The sequence below is a fragment of the Giraffa tippelskirchi genome, chromosome 9 (assembly GCF_054371585.1).
Source record: "Giraffa tippelskirchi isolate mGirTip1 chromosome 9, T2T-mGirTip1v1.2.pri, whole genome shotgun sequence".
Lineage (NCBI taxonomy): Eukaryota > Metazoa > Chordata > Mammalia > Artiodactyla > Giraffidae > Giraffa > Giraffa tippelskirchi.
In genome coordinates, this window is record NC_137283.1 from 26,247,306 (window position 1) to 26,270,929 (window position 23,624).

Sequence of the window (23,624 nt, forward strand, 5' to 3'; positions counted from 1 at the left end):
AGAAAGGTATCTAATAGACCCCTCCTTGGACCAGGCTGTCAGTACCCATCAGCCATGGCCAGGGAGCAGGATCCTTTAACATAGAAATGAATGAGCTGTGTCCTGAGACGGGAGAATCACTGCGGAGGGCCTGTGAAACCCCAGGAGTTCTCCATTACCAAGGGGATCTCTGTACTGTATAATAGCTCTATGCAGGTTTATCTGCTTCAGAAGAGTACAAGATCTCATTGAACTTTGCCCTTCTTGTGAGCCTGGTTGGACAAGACACTCACTAAATGCTTATTGAGTAAATGAATTCTATAGACCTTGACTTTTGTTTGGCAAGACCAAAAATAAAAATAGGTAGCGTTTATAGACATAGGATTTCCCACAGGGGCTGAAGGATGAAAAAGAGAGAAATAATGATATAATGGAAAGAACAGAGGGGAAAAAAGGGAGAAAAGTAGAATACCAAGAAGGGAGTACCAGAGAGGACGGTAGAGTTGTTCTGGTTGTTCAGCAAGAAAAAGCCTGTGGTTATGATGCCATCTTTTCCTAGGAAATGGGACATGACCAAGACATGGTTCATATTTTCAAATATTTTTAAAGAGTATTTTATAGTATTTTCAAATATGTTAAAATGCTTTTTTAAAATAAAAACTTAAGTAGATTTTTAAAATTAACTATCAAAATTATAACTATATTTCACGTTCTGTTCCCAAACAGAGCCTACAATAGCTCCATCTCAAGTTTCTGCAAATAGCCTATCTTCCTCAGAAATTGAAGTTTCATGGAATGCTATTCCTTGGAAATTGAGCAATGGACATTTACTCGGTTATGAGGTAATAGCTTTTAAAAGTAATTAGCTCGTGTATGAACGTTGGCAGGCTACTTTTTCTTCTTTCATTTACAAGTCTTTATAGCAATGACATCTTAGCTAAAGTCTGACTTTTGTTCCATTGTATCACTATATTGTTCCCTGTGACTATCAACAAATATTGATTTTAACTCAACCAATTGAATGAAAATAACTTGAGCATGGTAGAAAAGAAAATAATAATAAAATGAAAGGAAATAATGTATCCTGTGGCCTAATCTTTTAGCTGGATTGACAATAAGATTGAACTGTAGTATTTTAAGTTCATAGGATGATCGTGATGACAGTTAAATCAATCTCCAGTACTTTGTCTTATTTTCTTGGTGGACTTGTTGCTTCTGGCTCTAAAGAAGCCAGCTGTGTAGAATATAATTCTTGCCTTCAAATAATTCTCTTTGGTGAAAGAAGATGAATGGTGTGAAATAGGATAACACGCAACCAAATGTAATAAAGATCAGAATAGTTCACACGGAATGGTAGAGGGATGAGAGACCTTGAAAAGTTTCTTAAGGGCATTCAGGTTTAACAGAAAAAGTAGGTAAACATGGAAAAAGTAGACACATTCCAGACTGAGCATGGCACTTTGGAGGAATGGAAGGAGTAGAGGTCTACCTATGGAAGCTGATTTCAGGTGAAGAAAAGAAAAATACACTGGGGCCAGGTCACAGATGGCTGTCACTGTTAAGAAGAACCATTCTGACTGGGCCCCATGTTTAGGAGGGAGCAGTTAGAGAGAACCGAAAACAACAAAGCAGAAAGCAGATGAGATAAAAAGTTAAGTCTTAAAATTTCTCTGGCAATGACTTTTAGTAGCCATAGTTGTGATTTCACTTCCACCCCCAGCCATCTTGTTAGGAAGCTTCCCTCATGCTTTTAATTCCTGATTCTGTGGCAGGTTTACATGCAGCACATGTTTGCAGTACAGGACCATGTACCCTGCCACCTGCCAACATAACTTCAAATAACTGCACCAGGGTGGCCACTGGATCAAAGGCAACTGCCCATGGACAGTTCAGCTGAACTACGTCAGATTCTTGTATGATGTCTTGAAGCAAGCAATACAGAGGTTGTGTTTAGTGAGAGTGACGCAGTTATATGTCAAATTGAGGACCCAGGTCAGACTTGCCAAGTGAAAGTGTGAAAGAGTTAGTCACTCAATCCTGTCCGACTCTCTTTGAGACCCTATGGACTATAGGGTGCCAGGCTCCTCTGTCCATGGGATTCACCAAGCAAGAATACTGGAGTGGATTGCCATTTCCTTCTCCAGGGGATCTTCCTGACCCAGGGATTGAACCAAGGTCTCCTGCATTGCAGGCAGATCTTTACCATCTCAGCCCTCTGGAAGCCCAGTGAAGGACATTGCAAATAGAACCAAGAAGCTCTACAGAGATGAGATGGAGCAGACATACTCTGATGCAACCCTAAAAAAAATGGAGGAGACAAGGACCCATGTAGCCTTAAAGAACAAAACAGAATAGCTCTTTGACAGCATCCAGTTCTCAAGTTGGCTGTGTTCTTTCTCATAATGTTGCCTTGTCCTTCTTTTCAGTCAACTCTCTTTACATGTGAACTTCCAGGAGTTCCGGGTCCTTGTAACCAAACAAGCAGTGACTTGAGTAAGCACTAATGGCAAAGTCAAGAAAGGATAGACTAGAGGAGTGATGTTCAAAGGAGGCACCATAGGCCACTTTCCCACAATTACATGAATTTTTGCTGAAGATGAGTCCCCAGAATCCTCCCTGGACCCACTGAACCCAAACATCTAGGGATAGATGTCGTGAATGTGAATTTTTAGTGAGTACCCATAGGGAAATATCTTCCTGCACACGTATGTTTAGGAGGCCCTGGTCTTTACACAGAGACCCTTGATCACAGACAGAACTGTTCCGACTTAAGGAAGGCAAAATGATATTGAAGAAGCAAAGCACCGCATCCATATAGAAGAGCAACTTGGTTAGCATATTAAAGGAAGCCAGGAACATTCGGATGAAAAATTCCTTTAATTCCCTAATGGTGAATGGAAGCAGTGAAAGATAATGGGCAACCAATAGTAGCACCCCAATAATTGGAAAAGTGACATTGACAGACATAGAAGGAACACAGATGTAATAGCATAGTTCTGAGGTCAAATCTGTGCCAGATTCCAACCCTGCCATTCACTTTGCTGGAAAAGTGATGTAAATTCTATGAGCCTTACTTTCATCACCTGCAGAATGGGAACAATGGGCCTAACCTATAGGATTTTGAGAGCATAAACTGAGATTAGATACTTGTGCATCTCACAGTTTCTGGCTCATATTAGTAACCAGTGAAGAAGCATGAGCCATATTCCCAAAGAATATTGAGATATAAATTTATAGATGTCTCCCCAGTGAATATTCTCAAGCAGTTCTTCAACTCCAAGCTCTTTTGTCTCAGGAGAGTTTGTGACAGCTATTAAGATGGGATTACCTGTGAGATTCCTTCCTTCCTGGCTTTGTTTCCAAAGCTCAGGCCTTTAAGCAGATTATTTCATGTATCCTAGAAAGTGGGGAAAGAGAAAATACCACAGAGGAAAAAAATGCAAGAGAAATTTCTGGTGACTTTGGAAGAAACAAAGATCTTAGTCTTACGAAGTCCTGTGAGTCCTATCACTTTCTCCCTGGCAGTGCCCAGGGTGATGGTGAGACCACAGAAGTGAACAGATGAGCTTCCTCTACTCAACAAGGACTTCTTATTCCCCTAGAATGGCAGAATTTCTGGGCCTAAAGGGATCAAACAGTGTAACAGTAAGTTATCTTGGCAAAGCTTTGGGAAGGGATCCTCAGGAGTGATTGAAGTCAAGCAGGATATGAAATTCAATATTAAATCAGATTTACTTATAGAAAATAAATGAGCTCATCATACATCCCTCTGACAGGAGACTGAGGTACACCTCCCCCATTCAATAACCTTGCCCTTTACAAACTCTGTGTGTGAGTTTTAGTGTGTGTTAGTCGCTCAGTCGTGCCCGAATCCTTGCAACCCCATGGACTGCAGCTACCAGTCTCCTCTGTCCATGGGATTTTCCAGGCAAGGATACTGGAGTGGGTTGCCATTTCCTTCTCCAGGGTACACTCTATGACAGGGGCATACTTCCTGACCTGGTTGTAGCTTGCGAAACAGTTAAGAGAAATAAACAAGAGACTATATATAGATGGGCTTGGTAGGCTTCCAAGGGCCACAGGGATGGTACCAGTCACTGTGATTGTCTGACAGCTTGTGGGCAGGTAGATGTTGGTGTAAGAATATGTCAGTTTAAGTGAATCAGAAGTCATCCAGATAAGCAGCTCTATAAGAAAAGAGAATTACACCGCTGTGGCTCAGTTCAGGAGAGAGAGGTTGATGGAACAAGAGAGAAAACCAAAGAATCCATGTAGTTCCAGAATAGTGATCTTGTTAAGTTCACACCATTTTTGAACTAGACAAACCTGCATTCATATCCACTAGAGCAGAATACAATCTCCATCAGGGACAAGAAACCCTGCCTGTTTGTTCATCTATGTATCCCAGGTGCCAGCAGTTGTATCCGGCACACAGGAAGTATGCGGAAAGCTCATGGTGACTGAGTAAATGCAATTTCAGCTCCATTATCTTACTGCTCTGTGGCCTTGAGCACGTGATGAATGTTCTCCAAGGCCCTGTTAAAATAAAGATAATAGTAAATAACTCACAGCATCATTAGAGAAATTTTAAATGAGATAAAGCAGCCATTGTGAAAATGGGCCAAAGAGACTTTGGGAGCTTCTCCTTTTCTGTTTTTGCATATTGGGCATTGGGATGAGATTTCATTGGAAGGAAAATTGTGAAAACCAGTGAAGTAGTATAGAAACACATAGCACAGTCTTGAGTATGGGACTCAGTACTGTTGTTTGTGTTGCCACTGGTGTTGCCATTCACGAGGGGAGCAAAAAAGATGAGGGAGTGATGAGCAAATGGAAATTGCCTTGAATTAATTATAGCATCTCCCCTGTAAAGAGTAGCAAACTTAACATCCACATAAAGCCTGAATATAGTATTGAAAGGAAACAACTAGTGAAAATTTCTCCCGGAAGGGCTTGCACTGTGCTGGCTGTGCTCAGTGGTGTCTGACCCTTTGCGACCCAATGGACTAGAGCTGGCCAGGCTCCTCTGTCAGTGGGATTTCCCAGGCAAGAATACTGGAGTGGGTTATCATTTCCTCCTCCAGGGGATCATCCTGACCCAGGGAACCCTCATCTATTGAATCTCCTGCATTGGCAGGTGGATTCTTTATCACTAATCCCCCCTGGGAAGCCCCCAAGGGTTTGGTTTGTATGAAAAGAAAGAAACAAGACAAAGATATACTCTTTGGGACAGCTCAAGAAATAGTGTATATAATTGTGCCAAGATAGAAATACGTATTTTCATAGTCTCAGTAATGATTTAAACAGTAACCTGGAAGAATAAATGACTTAGCTGAGTTTTTAATTAGCAGTCGTGTGGCTAACTTTCTGGGTTGCAGTTTCCCCAATATATCTTCGCAATTGTTAATAGCTCCTGCCTTCCTCTCATCTCAGTGGGGGTTGATCATGTGCCATGGGGCGTGCTGAGCACACATCATCATTAGCATCTAGACTAATTTTTTTTTTTTTCTGATTTGACCAAGAAGTCGTTCAGGAGCTCATTTCCCTGGGCTCCAATTTATTTCATCTTCTAACCACAACACTCAGGCTCAGATCTTTTCTTGTGCGCCTTTTTGTAGAAACAACAGATAAGAACAAGATAAAGAGGAGACAGATGGTTTAAGTTCATGGGTAGTAGGTGCCTGAGAAACAAAAGCTCCAAAGTTCTATTTTGGTACATACAGTCCATTTCTTTACAGTCATTTTGTGTCGTGAGAAAATAAAACTCGGGATAATAATCTTGACAAGCAATGGGAAAAGCTATACTGTGAAATATTGTGTGTGTTTGTGTGTGTGAGCACGCACGTGCTCAGCTGTGTCGGACTCTTTGTTACCCAATGGACAGGATACTGGAGTGGGCTGCCATTTGCTACTCCAGGCAATCTTTTTGACCCAGAGATTGAACCCAGGTCTTCTGAATTGGCAGGCAGATTCTTTACCACTGAGCCACCTGGGAAGCATTTGAAATATTACAGGTAAGTATATTTTGGGAGGGGAGCTAGTAGATTTTTTTAAAGAATATTTGACAGGAAAATAACTTGGGCAGTAAAGGGGCGGGGACCTAGTAGATTTTTGTTGTTGTTGGCAGGGGAATATAACTAAAAATGTATACACCAGAGCAAGACATACCATGCAAATTCTCCAGCAACACAGGAACATAGCCCTGAGCATCAATATACAGGCTGCCCAGAGGCACACCAAATCCATAGACAACTCTAAACTCAATACTGGACACTCCATTGCACTCTAGAGAGAAGAAATCCAGCTCCACCCACCAGAACACCGACACAAGCTCCCCCAACCAGGAAACCTTGACAAGCCACCCGTCCAACCCCACCCACAGTGAGGAACCTCCACAATAAAGAGGAACTTCAAACTACCAGAATACAGAAAGGCCACGCCAAACACAGCAATCTAAACAAGATGAAAAGGCAGAGAAATACTCAGCAAGTAAAGGAAAATGATAAATGCCCACCAAACCAAACAAAAGAGGACGAGATAGGGAATCTATCTGAAAAAGAATTTAGAATAATGATAATAAAAATGATCCAAAATCTTGAAAGCAAAATGGAGTTACAGATAAATAGTCTGGAGACAAGGATTGAGAAGATGCAAGAAATGTTTATCAAGGACCTAGAAGAAATAAAAAGGAGTCAATATATAATGAATAATGAAATAAAGGAGATAAAAGACACTCTGGAGGGAACCAACAGTAGAATAACGGAGGCAGAAGATAGGATAAGTGAGGTAGAAGATAGAATGGTGGAAATAAACGAAGCAGAGAGGAAAAAAGAAAAAGAATCAAAAGAAATGAGGAAAACCTCAGGGACCTCTGGGACAATATGAAACACCCCAACATTCGAATCATAGGAATCCCAGAAGAAGAAGATAAAAGGAAAGGCCATGAAAAAATACTCGAGGAGATAATTGTTGAAAATTTCCCTAAAATGGGGAAGGAAATCGTCACAAAAGTCCAAGAAACCCAGAGAGTCCCAAACAGGATAAACCCAAAGCGAAACACCCCAAGACACATACTAATCAAATTAACAAAGATCAAACACAAAGAACAAATATTAAAAGCAGCAAGGGAAAAACAACAAATAACACACAAGGGGATCCCCATAAGGATAACAGCTGATCTTTCAATAGAAACCCTTCAGGCTAGAAGGGAATGGCAGGACATATTTAAAGTAATGAAAGAGAATAATCTACAACCCAGATTACTGTACCCAGCAAGGATCTCATTCAGATATGAAAGAGAATTCAAAAGCTTTACAAACAAGCAAAAGCTGAGGGAATTCAGCACCACCAAACCAGCTCTCCAACAAATGCTAAAGGATCTTCTGTAAGCAGGAAACACAGAAAGGATGTTTAAACACGAACTCAAAATAACAAAGTAAATGGCAACGGGACCATACTTATCAATAATTACCTTAAATGTAAATGGGTTGAATGCCCCAACCAAAAGACAAAGGCTGGCTGAATGGATACAAAAACAAGACCCCTATATATGCTGTCTACAAGAGACCAACCTCAAAACCAGGGACACATACAGACTGAAAGTGAAGGGATGGAAAAACATACTTCATGCAAACGGAGACCAAAAGAAAGCAGGAGTCGCAATACTCATTTCAGATAAAATAGACTTTAAAATAAAGTCTGTGAAAAGAGACAAAGGAGGACACTACATAATGATCAAAGGATCAATCCAAGAAGAAGATATAACAATTATAAATATATATGCACCCAACATAGGAGCACCACAATATGTAAGGCAAATACTAACACGTATGAAAGGGGAAATTAACAATAACACAATAATAGTGGGAGACTTTAATACTCCACTTACACATATGGATAGATCAACTAAACAGAAAATTAACAAGGAAACACAAACTTTAAATGATACAATAGACAAATTAGATTTAATTGATATTTACAGGACTTTCCACCCCAAAACAATCAATTTCACCTTTTTCTCAAGTGTACACGGAACTTTCTCCAGGATAGATCACATCCTGGGCCGTAAATCTAGCCTTGGTAAATTCAAAAAAATTGAAATCATCCCAGTCATCTTCTCTGACCACAATGCAGTAAGATTAGACCTCAATTACAGGAAAAAAAACTACTAAAAATTCCAACATATGGAGGCTAAACAACAGCGTTCTGAATAACCAACAAATCACAGAAGAAATCAAAAAAGAAATCAAAATATACATAGAAAAAAATGAAAATGAAAACACAACAACCCAAAACCTATGGGACACTGTAAAAGCAATGCTAAGGGGAAGGTTCATAGCAATACAGGCGTACCTCAAGAAACAAGAAAAAAATCAAATAAATAACCTAACTCTACACCTAAAGCAACTAGAAAAGGAAGAAATGAAGAACCCCAGGGTTAGCAGAAGGAAAGAAATCTTAAAAATTAGGGCAGAAATAAGTGCAAAACAAACAAAAGCGACCATAGCAAAAATCAACAAAACTAAAAGCTGGTTTTTTGAGAAGATAAACAAAATTGACAAACCATTAGCCAGACTCATCAAGAAACAAAGGGAGAAGAATCAGATCAACAAAATTAGAAATGAAAACGGAGAGATCACAACAGACTCCACAGAAAAACAAAGGATCATAAGAGACTACTACCAACAGTTATATGCAAATAAATGGACAACTTGGAAGAAATGGACAAATTCTTAGAAAAGTATAACTTTCCAAAACTGTACCAGGAAGAAATAGAAGATCTTAACAGACCCATCACAAGCACGGAAATCAAAACTGTAATCAGAAATCTTCCAGCAAACAAAAGCCCAGGACCAGACGGCTTCACAGCGGAATTCTACCAAAAATTTAGGGAAGAGCTAATACCTATCCTACTCAAACTCTTCCATAAAATTGCAGAAGATGGTAAACTTCCAAACTCATTCTATGAGGCCACAATCACCCTAATTCCAAAACCAGACAAAGATGCCACAAAAAAAGAAAACTACAGGCCAATATCACTGATGAACATAGATGCAAAAATCCTTAATAAAATTCTAGCAAACAGAATCCAACATCATATTAAAAAGATCATACATCATGACCAAGTGGGCTTTATCCCAGGAATGCAAGGTTTCTTTAACATCTGCAAATCAATCAATGTGATACACCACATTAACAAATTGAAAGATAAAAACCATATGATTATCTGCAGAAAAAGCCTTTGACAAAATTCAGCATCCATTTATGATAAAAACCCTCCAGAAAGCAGGAATAGAAGGAACATACCTCAACATAATAAAAGCTATATATGACAAACCCACAGCAAACATTATCTTCAATGGTGAAAAATTGAAAGCATTTCCCCTAAAGTCAGGAACAAGGCAAGGGTGCCCGCTTTCACCACTACTACTCAACATAGTTTTGAAAGTTTTGGCCACAGCAATCAGAGCTGAAAAAGAAATAAAGGGAATACAGATAGGAAAAGAAGAAGTAAAACTCTCACTGTTTGCAGATGACATGATCCTCTACATAGAAAACCCTAAAGATTCTACCAGAAAATTACTAGAGCTAATCAATGAATATAGTAAAGTTGCAGGATATAAAATTAACACACAGAAATCCCTTGCATTCCTATACACCAATAATGAGAAAACAGAAAGAGAAATTAAGGAAACAATACCATTCACCATTGCATCAAAAAGAATAAAATACTTAGGAATATATCTACCTAAAGAAACAAAAGACTTATATATAGAAAAGTATAAAACACTGATGAAAGAAATCAAAGAGGACACAAACAGATGGAGAAATATACCATGTTCATGGATTGGAAGAATTAATATAGTGAAAATGAGTATACTACCCAAAGCAATCTATAGATTCAATGCAATCCCTATCAAGCTACCAATGGTATTTTTCACAGAACTAGAACAAATCATTTCACAATTTGTATGGAAATATAAGAAACCTTGAATAGCCAAAGCAATCTTGAGAAAGAAGAATGGAACTGGAGGAATCAACCTGCCTGACTTCAGGCTCTACTACAAAGCCACAGTCATCAAGACAGTATGGTACTGGCACAAAGATAGACATATAGATCAATGGAACAAAATAGAAAGCCCAGAGATAAATCCACACACCTATGGACACCTTATTTTCGACAAAGGAGACAAGACTATACAATGGAGAAAAGACAATCTCTTTAACAAGTGGTGCTGGGAAAACTGGTCAACCACCTGTAAAAGAATGAAACTAGAACACTTCCTAACACCATACACAAAAATAAACTCAAAATGGATTAAAGATCCAAATGTAAGACCAGAAACTATAAAACTCCTAGAGGAAAACATAGGCAAAACACTCTCCGACATAAATCATAGCAAGATCTTCCATGACCCACCTCCCAGAATATTGGAAATAAAAGCAAAAATAAAGAAATGGGACGTAATTAAAATTAAAAGCTTTTGCACAACAAAGGAAACTATAAGCAAGGTGAAAAGACAGTCTTCAGAATGGGAGAAATTAATAGCAAACAAAGCAACAGACAAACAATTAATCTCAAAAATATACAAGCAACTCCTGCAGCTGAATTCCAGAAAAATAAACGACCCAATCAAAAAATGGGCCAAAGAACTAAACAGACGTTTCTCCAAAGAAGACATACAGATGGCTCACAAACACATAAAAAGATGCTCAACATCACTCATTATTAGAGAAATGCAAATCAAAACCACAATGAGGTACCATTTCACACCAGTCAGAATGGCTGCTATCCAAAAGTCTACAAGCAATAAATACTGGAGAGGGTGTGGAGAAAAGGGAACGCTCTTACACTGTTGGTGGGAATGCAAACTAGTACAGCCACTATGGAGAACAGTGTGGAGATTCCTTAAAAAACTGGGAATAGAACTGCCATATGACCCAGCAATCCCACTGCTGGGCATACACACCGAGGAAACCAGAATTGAAAGAGACACATGTACCCCAATGTTCATCGCAGCACTGTTTACAATAGCCAGGACATGGAAGCAACCTAGATGTCCATCAGCAGATGAATGGATAAGGAAGCTGTGATACATATACACAATGGAATATTACTCAGCCGTTAAAAAGAATACATTTGAATCAGTTCTATTGAGATGGATGAAACTGGAGCCCATTATACAGAGTGAAGTAAGCCAGAATGAAAAACACCAATACAGTATACTAATGCATATATATGGAATTTGAAAGATGGTAATGATACCCCTATATGCGAGACAGAGTAAGAGACACAGATGCATAGAACAGTCTTATGGATTCTGAGGGAGAAGGTGAGGGTGGTACGTTCTGAGAGAATAGCATTGAAACATGCATATTATCATATGTGAAACAGAACACCATTCCAGGTTCAATGCACAAGACAAATGCTCAGGGCTGGGGCAATGGGATGACCCAGAGGGATGGGATGGGCAGGGAGGTGGGAGGGGGGTTCAGGATGGGGAACACATGTAAACCCATGGCTGATTCATGTCAATGCATGGCAAAAACCACTACAATATTGTAAAGTAATTAGCCCCCAACTAAAATAAATAAATTTATTAAAAAAGAAAAAAAAATAGCCACATTAAGCCTCTCAAATATTCAAAGATGCCTTTCTAACAAAAAAACAAATAAACAAACTCTACCTGAATAAAGGCAGTTACTTTTCCATAATGAAGAAAAACTGGAAACCATCTAATATTCAACAATAATTAATGAAATAAATTATCATGTGTTTGAAGAATAAAAAAAAAAAATGTATACAGAAGTCCAAACTGAAACTTCACTAATATCTCTGTTCAGCCTCCTGTTGTAAATAGCTGTATGGAATATATTTAGCTCCCATCATTTTAATTAGAATAAGAAAAGATGTTAAATATTTGAACTTTTTTTTGAATATAAAATTTCTACTGGCAAAAATCAAAACATATAGAAAGAGTCTGATTCCTTACAATCAGGCAAAGAATTAACTTCACTCTAGAACGATGAGTCACAGGTACATAGGAAAATTGGATAGAGACAATTCAAGCCCTTTTAAATAAATAGAAAGCCAGCAAAAAATGAATTGAGTAAATAAAAAGCAGACTGTTGGGAGGTAATGGAAGGATTTGTTATGCTGGAGAGAGCAGTAAGTATGTGTGTGAGTGCGGGTTGCCCAAACAAAGCTGGGTTTGTTATTAGGCAAATATTGTCCTTACCAAACTGTGACTCACTCAGCATTGAGAGACTAAATACCCCAGCCTCTCTTACCTTGCACCGGCCCATCTCCTGGCTTCTCTGTTTCTAAACTCAGGTTTGGCTGCTCACCTCTCAAAAGCTCAAGAGACAAGTGCTGGTAGGAACGGAAAGATTGCTTTATTCAGGAGGCCAGCAACCTGGGCAGATGGCAGACTCGTGTCCACAAACCGATTCTAAAGATTCTGCTTGACCGTGCAAGTTTTTAAAGGGAGAATCATTTGGGGAGGGGATCAGAGCCTTCATCTATCTTCCTCACGTGCAGACGTTTTTCTAATTGGTTGTTGGTGAGGTAACAGGGAAGTACTCCAGGAATCTTGTGCTCATCCTTTACCTGGATGGGGGGAAGGGTGCTGGTTGGTTCCTGCAGAAGAACTCAGAGGTGTTGTTAAATATATTTCTTGAGGACCCTGCGCCTCCACTCCACTCCCATGCACTATTATTTCTTTACTGCTTCTCCTTAGTTTCTGCATTTCCTCCCTTTCCTGATAAGCAACTATTTGAATCTGCCCTTTGGAAATCAGGGAAGGTCAAGGAGGTTAAATGAAACTATCTCCTGCAAACAAGAAATAGGGGACACAGAAAGGATTTGTACCTGGTGGGTCCCACAGCGTCCTGCTCCATCTCGTCTCCATCCAGTGAGAAGCCGGAGGGTCAGCGAGCCTGGCATGTAGTTCTCACAAGTCAGCCCTCCAGGGACTGAGAGCCAAGCAGGGAAGAGCTGCCGGGGAACTCCTAAAGAAGAGTAGAAGATAGATCTGGATTTGTCTTCTTAAACACCATCGAATGCATTTGCCTGCCTGATATTTATTGAAATGTGTTTTGTCTGGCAGCTAAGATGAAATATTTGTCTCCCTGAAAATCTAGAAGTATACACAAAATTATTTCAGTCTATTAAAATTGCATTTCTGACTTAATACCTGTACTTTAATGGCTAAAAAAGGTGCCATTTTTCAGTAGATTATTTTCATAAACTGCATTTTGTTTTAAGGTTAAATGAAATCTGTGATGCCATAATATGAAGGACTCCTCACTGCAAGGACATTAGTTTTCCGAATAACCAAATTACTTGCAGGAATAGAGATAGCATTTTAAATCCTGACATTCCTCAAGTTTGCTTCTGTTTACCTACTCAGATCAAAATATATTGGCTTGTGAACTGGTGTTACAGTTCTAAAGAAAAAATTATTATCTCATCAAGAAATTGGAGTCCCAGTGTTTTATAGGCACATAGAGTATTAGGACTTGAGTAACCAGCTTGGTGAATTAAAGGAGAAAAAATATCCCTCTCTGTTCTATCCACAGAACAGTTCTGACATGAAAAATACGGGTTTGTTTGTTTGTTTTTTTCTCTGCACCAACCTGTTCTCTGATACCAGCAGCTGTGCTGTGTTTAGTTGCTCAGTCATGTCTGACTCTTTTGGACCCCATGAACTGTATGTAGCCCACCAGGCTCCTCTGTCCATGGGATTCTCCAGGCAAGAGTACTGCAGTGGGTTGCTATGCCTTCCTCCAGGGGATTGTCCCGACCCAGGGATTGAACCCAGATCTCCCACATTGCAGGCAGATTGTTAACTGTCTGAGTCACCAGAGAAGCCCCTGATAACCAGCTAGGTGTTCCAAAATACAATTCAATTCTGACACTGTACAAGGAGTTAGCTTCAGATACTACAAGGCTTCCTGGGTCGGGAAGATTCCTTGGAGAAGGGAATGGCTGCCCACTCCAATATTCTTGCCTGGAGAATTCTGTGGACAGAGGAGCCTGGCTGGCTACAGTCCATGGGATCGAAAAGCGAAGGACATGACTGAACAACTGACACTTTCACTTTCCTACAAGTTAAGGGTTCAGTCCCACAAGACTGGTACCCACCACACACAAACATTAGATGCCATCAGTCCAGGTCTCCTCTGATCAACTGGGGGGTTACCACAACCCCCTCCTTGGGTTTGATAACTTGTTAGAATGGCTCACAAAACTCAGGAAAGCACTTTACTTACCATTATCCATTTATCATAAAGGATGCAACACAGGAACAGGTAAGTAGAAGAGATGCCTAGAATGTGGTACCTGAGAAGGGCCACAGGACTTCCATGCCCTCCATTCTCCCAGCACCTCAATATGTTCAGTTACTAGGAAGCCCTCAAACCTTGTCTGTTAGAGTTTTTTTATGTAGGCTTGGTAGCGCTAGTGGTAAAGAACCCGCCTGCCAATGCAGGAGACATAAGAGACGTGGGCTTGATCCCTGGGTTGAGAAGATCCCCTGCGGGAGAAAATGGCAACCCACTCCAGTTTGCCTGGGAAATCCCAGGAACAGAGGAGCCTGGCAGGCTACAATGGACAGAGTTGCAAAGAGTCGGACACAACTGAAGCACCTTAGCACTTCATTGCCAGGAAGGAAGGATTGAATCATTGACTATTAGTTAACCAAATTAAATTAACCTCCAGCCTTGTGTCAGGAGGTGGGCCTCAAAATTCCGACCCTCTAATTTACAAGGTTGATTACCCTGGCAACCAGTCTCCATCCTGAAGGTAACCAGGAAGGCACAGTCACCAGATATCTTGTTGGCATACAATGACACTTATCACTTCTGACATCCTAAGGATTTGGAGGGAGGTGTGTGTCAGGAAACTCCAGCAGAGACCAGATACATATTTCTGCTGTATCTCTGTGATGGGAAGGAGGGAGGCATTTGTAAACTGCATGTGTTTAAGTTATTTACAAATTAAACAATATTGGGTACTTGATGTGTACAAGCTTTGTACTGAGTGGCAGAGCTATGGTGATGACTAAGACAAATCTGCCTCCTGTGCTTGATTCTACTTTAGCATCCTCCCTTCCTGCTATCTGCTGTGCCAAGGAATGCAGTTGCTACCCCTGGGGCACACTCCCTCTAGCAAAAACCAAGGCAGGGTCATCCTCTACTGATGAAGAGAATGGCCTGTACCTCTCAGGTGATGAAACAATGTTGAGAGCCACAGTTCAGTCTTAATCACCTTTTTCTTTGGAGTAGCTTTGCCTTTTATTTTTGCCAGCTCTGAACTCATAGTGAAGCTACCACACGAAAACGTCTGTGTTTCTTCAGGTCTGGAAAATTCTCAAGACATTTTCTATTTAATTGTTGCCTTTAATTGTTGGAATTTTCCTTCTGGAACTCTGGTTGAAACATTTCATTTTATTCTCAGTGTTTCTTAACTTGGCTTTCATAATTTTTGTTTCTTTCTTCATGTTCTGAAATTATCCATTCTTCTATGCCTTCCAGTCTTCAGCTGAGTTCTGGGACTGATTTCTTTCTTAACACTGTATTCTTCAGGGGTTGGAATTCTACTTGATATTTTTCAGATTTGCCCCATCTTTTTTCTTTCTCTCCTCTTCTCATATCATAAGTTTAGTCCCTCCTTGAGTAAATTTAAACATTTTAAATATACTTATTTTAAGATCATTTCAGATAAGTGTGTTATAGCTGGTCTCCTGTGGTCCAGTCTGCTGACTCTGTTTCTTGTCGGCAGAGCTCTTCATGAGCTTTGTAGTATTTCTTTCTCTGCTCATCCTTTGTAGATGCTGCCTTCATGTTCTGTCAGTGTTACACTAACTCTTTTTACACAGTTGTGTTTTCAGAGTTTGTTCCTTCAGCCTGGACCCATTTCCTTCTTCATCCCTGTACTGTGGTTGTGCCTAGGAAATCCAAATTAGTGTGGAGTTATATTCTGTCCTCAGGTGTGGAACTTTTGGTCTCTTTTCATGCTTGGCTTTTCCGTCTTTAAAAATAGTCTATCCTCATATAAATATTTTGAACAAAATTTTATAGAATATAAGTAATTTATTACTTATGTAATAAAAATATCTATCCTCATATAAATATTTTGACCAAAATGTAACTGATTTATTACTTAGAAATATATATGTCACTGCTTTATTTCTTTATGCTGTAGTTATATGCATTTTTATTCAACTTTTAAAGCTATTTGAGAAGATCATGTAATCACTTCGAACTAATACCATGCTCAATTTTTGCACTAATTTTCTCTATGATTAAATATTGATAATACTTGTCAGCAACTGAGATCTAAAAATAAATCTCTCATTTTGATACATGGAGATTGCTTGAAGTGCTTCAGAAGCTGATATTAAGAGCCTTCAAGCACCTTTTATGAATTGATTTATGAAAGATAATCCGTATGCCAATTGAAAATTGTTTTTATCTCTTCTTTAAATCAGTCTTCTAAGGAGAGATTTCTTAGGCAACTTATATTGAGGTAATTTGAATACAAGAAGAACGGTACAAGGGTTGGAACCTAACAAGAGGCCAGTATGTAAGGATCCTGATTGATTACGTAACTTCAACTGACCTCTGCCCTTCCATCTGTTGAGTGACCTTTACTAAAGCTCATGATTATGATCTTTTCCCTAATCTATGCTATATCCCCGGCCACAAGTTTTGAGGTTGCCCATAATGTTTTATTAAAATTATCAATTATGTGTCATTCTTAGTTAATAACTAGACAATGCTTTCAAGGGCAGGGAGAGCATTTTATATTTGGAGTCATCTAAACCTAGCAATACCTCTAGTGCTTACAGTTGGCGAATTTAGAATGTATCGGGTTGTCAAAAAAGTTTATTTGCATTTTTCTGTAAGACATTATAGGAAAACCCAGATGAAATTTTTGGCTAACTCAGTGTGTTTTCAGTAGCCATTAGCCATCTGTCACATGTGTGCATGCGTGTGCTCAGGTGTGGGTTGCCATTTCCTACTCCAGGGGATTTTCCCAACCCAGGGATCGAACTCATCTCTTACACCTTCTGCATTGGCAGATGGATTCTTTACCACTGCGCCACCTGGGAAGCCCCAATTTATTGGGTGTGACTTTATAAAAGACAGTTAGGCATGTTATTTCTAATTTAAAAAAAAAACATGTAGTTTTGTTTGAGAATGGTAAATGGTGTCTGTCAGATAGGTGGATTTTTTTTTTCCTACAATTTTATCATCAGGTTTTAGTATGTGCTGTGCTGTGCTTAGTCGCTCAGTCATGTCCGACTCTTTTTGACCCCATGGACTGTAGCCTGCCAGTCTTCTGTGTCCATGGGCATTCTCCAGGCGAGAATACTGGAATGGGTTTCAATGCCCTCCTCTAGGGGATCTTCCCAACCCAGGGATCAAACCCAGGTCTTCTGCATTGCGGGACAATTCTTTACCATCTGAGCCACCAGGGAAGCCCAAGAATAGGTAGCTCATCCCTTCTCCAGGGGAACTTCCCGACTCGGGAATCAAACCAGGGTCTCCTGCATTGCAGGTGGATTCTTTACCAGCTGAGCTACCGGGAAGCCCAAGTTGTAGTATATCTAATGCTTTAAAGCTGTAGGAACTACATGATCAGTTTAATCCTAGTCACTTGGGCTTGCATCTTCCTTTCAAGGTTTTTTTGAAAACTGACAGCTGCTTTCCAGGAAAAATGCACATACACCTATCCATTAGCCCAGTATTTTGCATGTATTTAAGGGGTCATTGATATAAATATGTAAACATACATGCATGATATACATGCACATATATGGGGAAATTATTTATCTAGCATAATATTACTGTGACATTTTGTGATTATTATTGAAAAACCTGAGATTTTATATTTTACTACTAATTTTTTAAAGAAATAATTTTATAGTTTATCATTTAAAAGAAAAAAAACGAAACAAAACTGTAACTTTAGGTGTATTTTTCTCAGAGAACTGAAATGGGTTTACCCTATGCAGCCTATAAACACATTTTGTTTGTCTACACATTGTTTTTAAAAGATGGAGCCAACTCTTCACTTAGGCCATTTGACATTAAAAGCAGGATTTCTGCTTTCTTTTGTAAAAAGACATAAACACTGGATCTATCTTCTCCCCATCAGCCAGCGCTGAGCAGGGGTTCCATTACAAAGATGAGACTTGCCTGTCTTTTTTCCACAGACCCCACAAGTCTCTATTGCCTTCATGACTCTGATGGCTAAGGTTTGATTGCCTTTTTCATAGTGCTCAAGCAACTGTTTACTTACTCAAATTATAGAAATAGTTTCTTGTTTTCATATTTTGCTGTCAAAGTAGAACAATGAAAATCAAACCAAAGGGCACATATCACAGGAAAACCTGAGGAACCATTTGGTAACTTTCTTGCTGCTGTTGGTTTTGTCTCTTTTTTTTGCTTATGAAGGGTACAGACTCTCTAGCAAACATAGCCAAACTTCATTGCATAAATTGGAGTTCACTGGGCAACATGTCTTATTATGATTATCTCTTCTACCCTTATTTCTTTAATTTATCAAATGCTCTCATAACTTACTTTTATATTTTTATACTGTGAATGTAAATATATATATTTATAAGAAGTTTCATATCATATTACACAATTCAGTATAATGAAATACAAATAAAATATTTCAATATATCCATAAATTTACCTGCCACCTGCATTCCTGTTCTCTGCAGCAGCTCTGCCTGCACAGGGAGCCTTGGTGACACTTAGCTATCACTGTAGAACAAGCCACTGGACAGTCCTGGCTTTTTGATGGTCTTTGCTCTGACAAGTCACTTTCTTCATAGAAGGAATCTTCACCATCCTTTAGAGTTTAAGCATAGCTGTTAGCCTTCTGGAGTAGAACTTGGGCCAGGTTGATTAGGGTCTGAGAAAGAGGAGCAGCTCACTCTATTAGAAATGCAGATTTCTCCTTCATTTTCCCATTTATAAGGCTATGGTCTACTCGCATGTAGCACTCACTCTTTGAATGTGTCTGGTTTATTTGCATACTTAATATCTGTCTCCTCCTGGGATCCCTTTTCTTTCACCTCTGTGAGCCTAAAGCAGGACCTGGCACATTGCCTGGATGCTAAGTCATGTCCAACTCCTTGCGAGGACCCATGGACTGTAACCTGCCAGGATCCTCTGTCCATGGGATTTTCCTGGCAAAGATACTAGAATAGGTTGTCATTTCTTCCTACAGGGGATCTTCCCAACCCAGGGATTGAACCCTCATCTCCTGTATTGGCAGGGAGTTTCTTTATCACTGAGCCACCTAGCACATAGTAGGTCCTTAATAACTACTTGTGGAATAACTGATGAAGTACATAAATTACAGTGCCCGTGTTAGTGAAAATCATTTAATGTAAGGATGCTCTTTTATCAACCCTCCGCATCTTTTATGTTTTCTGTCTACCAGGTGAGGTACTGGAATAATGGAGGAGAAGAGGAGTCATCAAGCAAACTGAAAGTGGCAGGAAATGTGACATCAGCCAGACTCCGTGGCTTGAAGAGCAACCTGGCATATTACTCGGCTGTCCGGGCTTTCAACAGCGCTGGTACCGGTCCCTTTAGTGCCACAGTTAATGCAACCACCAAGAAAACTCGTACGTACATTCTGATATTTTAAATGGCAAAAAAACATACTTTCCATTTAAAAATAATAGTCTTCTTTATTATTCTAGATGGACAACCCAAGTCCATAAGCCCATTGGATTCTGTAAAGCCAGCTCAAACTCAGAGGCACACATACATGTCTTCCTGACTCCCCTAAATCTTTGGTTAGAAATTCCATGTGAATATGAATGTGCACATTTGAAAAATCTTAGTGTGGATGTTCAGTCAAGTCTATCCACTTTTCTTTTAAAAATGTGATCATACTAATTGGTTTGTTTTGTGTATTTTTAGGTCTCCAAACCTTGAGGATTTTTGATAAGCATGAATAACTTAAAGCTCAGGCCAAACAATCAAAAGTGATTTTTTTCTTCTTTCCTACATTATTCCAAAGAGGGCAGTGTACAATAAAAAGTTACCATCCAAAGATGTTGGTCCACATGAATATATTGATATTTTTAAAAATCTGACCAGAGATGTCAGTCAGTGCTGCCTTCAAAGCTGAGTCTTTGGTAACTGTGTATTCACAGGTGCAGTCACAAACACCAATAATGAGCTATACATTAACGTGGCTTTAAGTTAGGCTACAAGAAAATCAGTGATTTGCAGTTTGATTGCTGTTCACATATATTTCCATGAAACTGATAGCAGCCAGCATCTGTGTAGTCACTGTATGCAATGCAGCCACTTGAGTTACATTGTCATCATCATCATAGCAACTGAGAACATTTTATGTCCACATGTTTGACATGTATTTTCACATCTACACTTCAGACCTACCACATTAAGATAGGTATCATTTTTCTTTCTTTTTTAAAGTTGAGGAATGTGAGGCATGAAGGGATTAACTTTAATTTTACCATAATGATGTATTACTTTGACTTGCAGAAAACAATTTTTCTTCTAAATTTATTCCCAAAATTAATTAGCTCAGTAAAATATGTTTTTAAACTTGCTCTATATGGGAATGAAATAGTTATTTTGCTTGATCACCAACTTCATTAATGCTATTTCCATATATAATTCCCAGATTTTCATTGGCTGGCTAAAATTTCTAAGAACAACGATAGTATAAAATATAATTGTATTGGCTAGTGTTGACTCTTTTGGGACCCCATGGACTATAGCCCACCAGGCTTCTGTGCCCATGGGATTCTCCATGCAAGAATACTGGAGTGCCACGTCCTTCTCCAGAGGATCTTCCTGACCCAGGGATCTCCCACATGCAGGCAGATTCTTTACCATCTGAGCCACCAGGGAAGATCTAAGTTAAAACATACATATAAAGATAATTCTAGAGATTTCCCTGGTGGTCCAGCAATTAAGATACTCCCACTACAGAGAGCCATGGGTTCAGTCCTGGGTCAGGAAACTAAGATCCTGCATGCCACACAGTGTGACCAAAAAGTGAAAAACAAACAACAACAACATAATTCTACTACTTTGGATTTTTTTGTTTTAACCAGTGTTAATTTGATTAGGAAAGTCCATATGGTTACTTTTGTATTAATATTATCTATAGAAAAGAGAGTTTGGAGTAAACCTTTAGCAATAAAACACTTTAATCCCTTTAAGCAGCATGCATTTACAAGCAGCCATCTAATGTGATAATTAATTGTCCTTCACTAATTATTAGGAGAAGCCTGACCCAATCTCTAATTTATAGCATGTGGTTGGAGTTTAGACCATGGAACATATAGATGTGACAATAAGCTAAAAATATTCTGCATTTAGAACTTCTCACTAAGTATGTTTGGTACTCCCAGTAACACTTGTGAATTAGTAGGATTTAAATACACATCATTATTTATATATTCAAAGCACAGTATTAATCAAAATTTCTGATTGCACAAATATATGCAAACAGATTTATCTGGTTCTTTCATCTGACTTAATAATTGATGTGGTTACTCACTAAGAAATTATGATTGTAAAAGACAGTGTGACATCATCATGGAATCAGTGAAGAGCTTAGTGAATTGGTTAGACAGAAGGAAGAGATTGATTATAAATCAATAGGAATATCATGGTAATGCACAGTGAGTGAAATAAAATTTTAAAAGGAAGCAAAACCCCTTTGAAATTTAAAGATAGCATATAAATACCCCATCTAAAGTAGAAATTTGCAGGTTACAATAATGATGATGATTATGATTTTAATGACTAACGATTTAGAGAGCAATTTCCAGTCACTGTTCTAAGTGTGTTTCATGTATTGATTCTTAATACTCACAGTAACACGGTGACTTGGAAATTATCAGTAGTCTCACACTTTGGAGATGAGTTTGCTGAGACATTATATAACTATATATATAATTATATGAGAGGTTATATATAACTCCATGAGATCACAGAGTAAGTAGCCAGAGAGCCATACAAATTAGTCTTAATCACTGTGCTATCTTCTCTTTCAACCATACAATTAGAATGTTCCTGTCATACATAGCACCAATATTTATTGGGAGTTTACTTTGTGTTTAGGAACCAGGTAAGGTGATCAGAGATAGACAGAACTTCTGTGCTCATGGAGCTGGAGCGTGATGGAAATTCCAACAGTTCGGTAAAATCCTCCTCAAAATGATACATCCCTACTGCCATAATTTAACTGGAATTTGTCTGTGGGGCTGTCGGTGTTATTAAAGAAAGTTTTCTTACGCAGAGTGGGAAATTCATAGAGATAATTAAAATCCCGTAACTATTCAAAGATTGTATATAAAGACCATTGTTAATTTTGAAATTTTATGGTAATAATTTTTCAAATATATCAAAATGACAACTAAGAAAATCTTTAAAAGTATTTCTGACAGCTCTTAATAGTCATCCTAACCTTTAATGTGGTATTAGCTTGAAATCCTAGTTAAGAACTTTGATAGGGATTTTGTGATTATCATTATGAGGGAGAATTATTGTCATGCCTCAGGCATAAAAAACGAAAATAGCATCTCTGAGTCCTTCGTTGCTGTCTATCGTCTCCTATGGATTGTAAACTTTATGGGGAAAGAGTCGTTCTGTGTCTTATTCACCCAGCCCCAGTGCCCAGCATGGCACTGGGGGTCCCTCCTTAAATGTTGAGTGGGTGGCTAGATGGATGAACAAAATCTAAAGCCGATAAGTGTGAAGTATTATGTATTTCCTCTTGACTGAACATGATGAATTCAAAGCTCCAAAATTTCTGGAGTCCTTCACCATCTTGCTTAGAATGTGCAAGTTTCATGTACTTGTAATCAGGGAATTCTGTATGCAAGGCTTTATATTCATTCAGATCTTGGGTGATATTTTTGATTAATGTAAATAATACAAGGATTCTCAAGTTAAACACTGCACGTGTAGCTTCCATTAAGCACTTAATTTCTGATATCCAAATACTTGTATTTTTTAAAGCATTTCTAAGTTAAACACTAATTAGCATCTTTAAATAAGATGGATTTTTGTTACTGGCAACCCAAAGAGAGCTAACTCTTAAGAACAACTTTTATCTAAGTGTGCTGATGAGGAAAAATTTCAGATGGCATATAAATGATGAAATGATATGGCTTCTGAAAGGAGACATATTAAGAAGTTTATGTGTGGAGATTGCAAGAAAGAATGTGAAGGCCACATATTCTGCTTTGTATGACTTTGAAAAGTCAAGTGGTAATTCTGGCTTTCATTGTGGGTAGATTCAGCTCTTTGCATCCTTGAGAATCATCCATTATCTCAAATTGACTGTCAGTCATGTCTGACTCCTTGCAACCCCATGGATTGCAGCCCACCAGGCTTCTCTGTCCATGAGATTATCCAGGCAAGAATACTGGAGTGGGTAGCTGTTCCCTTCTCCAGGGGATCTTCCCAACCCAGGGATCGAACCCAGGTCTCCCATATTGCAGGCAGATTCTTTACCATCTGAGCCACCAGGGAAGCCCAAGAATACTGGAGTGGGTAGCCTATCCCTTCTCCAGGGGAACTTCCTGACCCAGGAATCAAACCAGGGTCTCCTGCATTGC

The 23,624-nt window shown here is 39.0% G+C and overlaps 1 protein-coding gene across 5 annotated transcripts in view; it reads left to right on the forward strand.

Annotated features, from left to right (window-relative positions):
- The window catches only part of CNTN3 (contactin 3), a 380,656-nt gene that overhangs the window by 332,956 nt on the left and 24,076 nt on the right, over positions 1 to 23,624 (forward strand). For 4 of the 5 annotated variants that reach the window (XM_081528272.1, XM_081528273.1, XM_081528271.1 and 1 more), the window contains 2 exons: positions 706 to 821; positions 19,448 to 19,634. In XM_081528272.1, the coding sequence (XP_081384398.1) occupies positions 706 to 821; positions 19,448 to 19,634 (303 nt within the window). Of the gene's footprint in view, positions 1 to 705; positions 822 to 19,447; positions 19,635 to 19,935; positions 20,069 to 23,624 lie in introns of those variants that run through there. The other variant, XM_081528275.1, reaches the window with a different exon arrangement.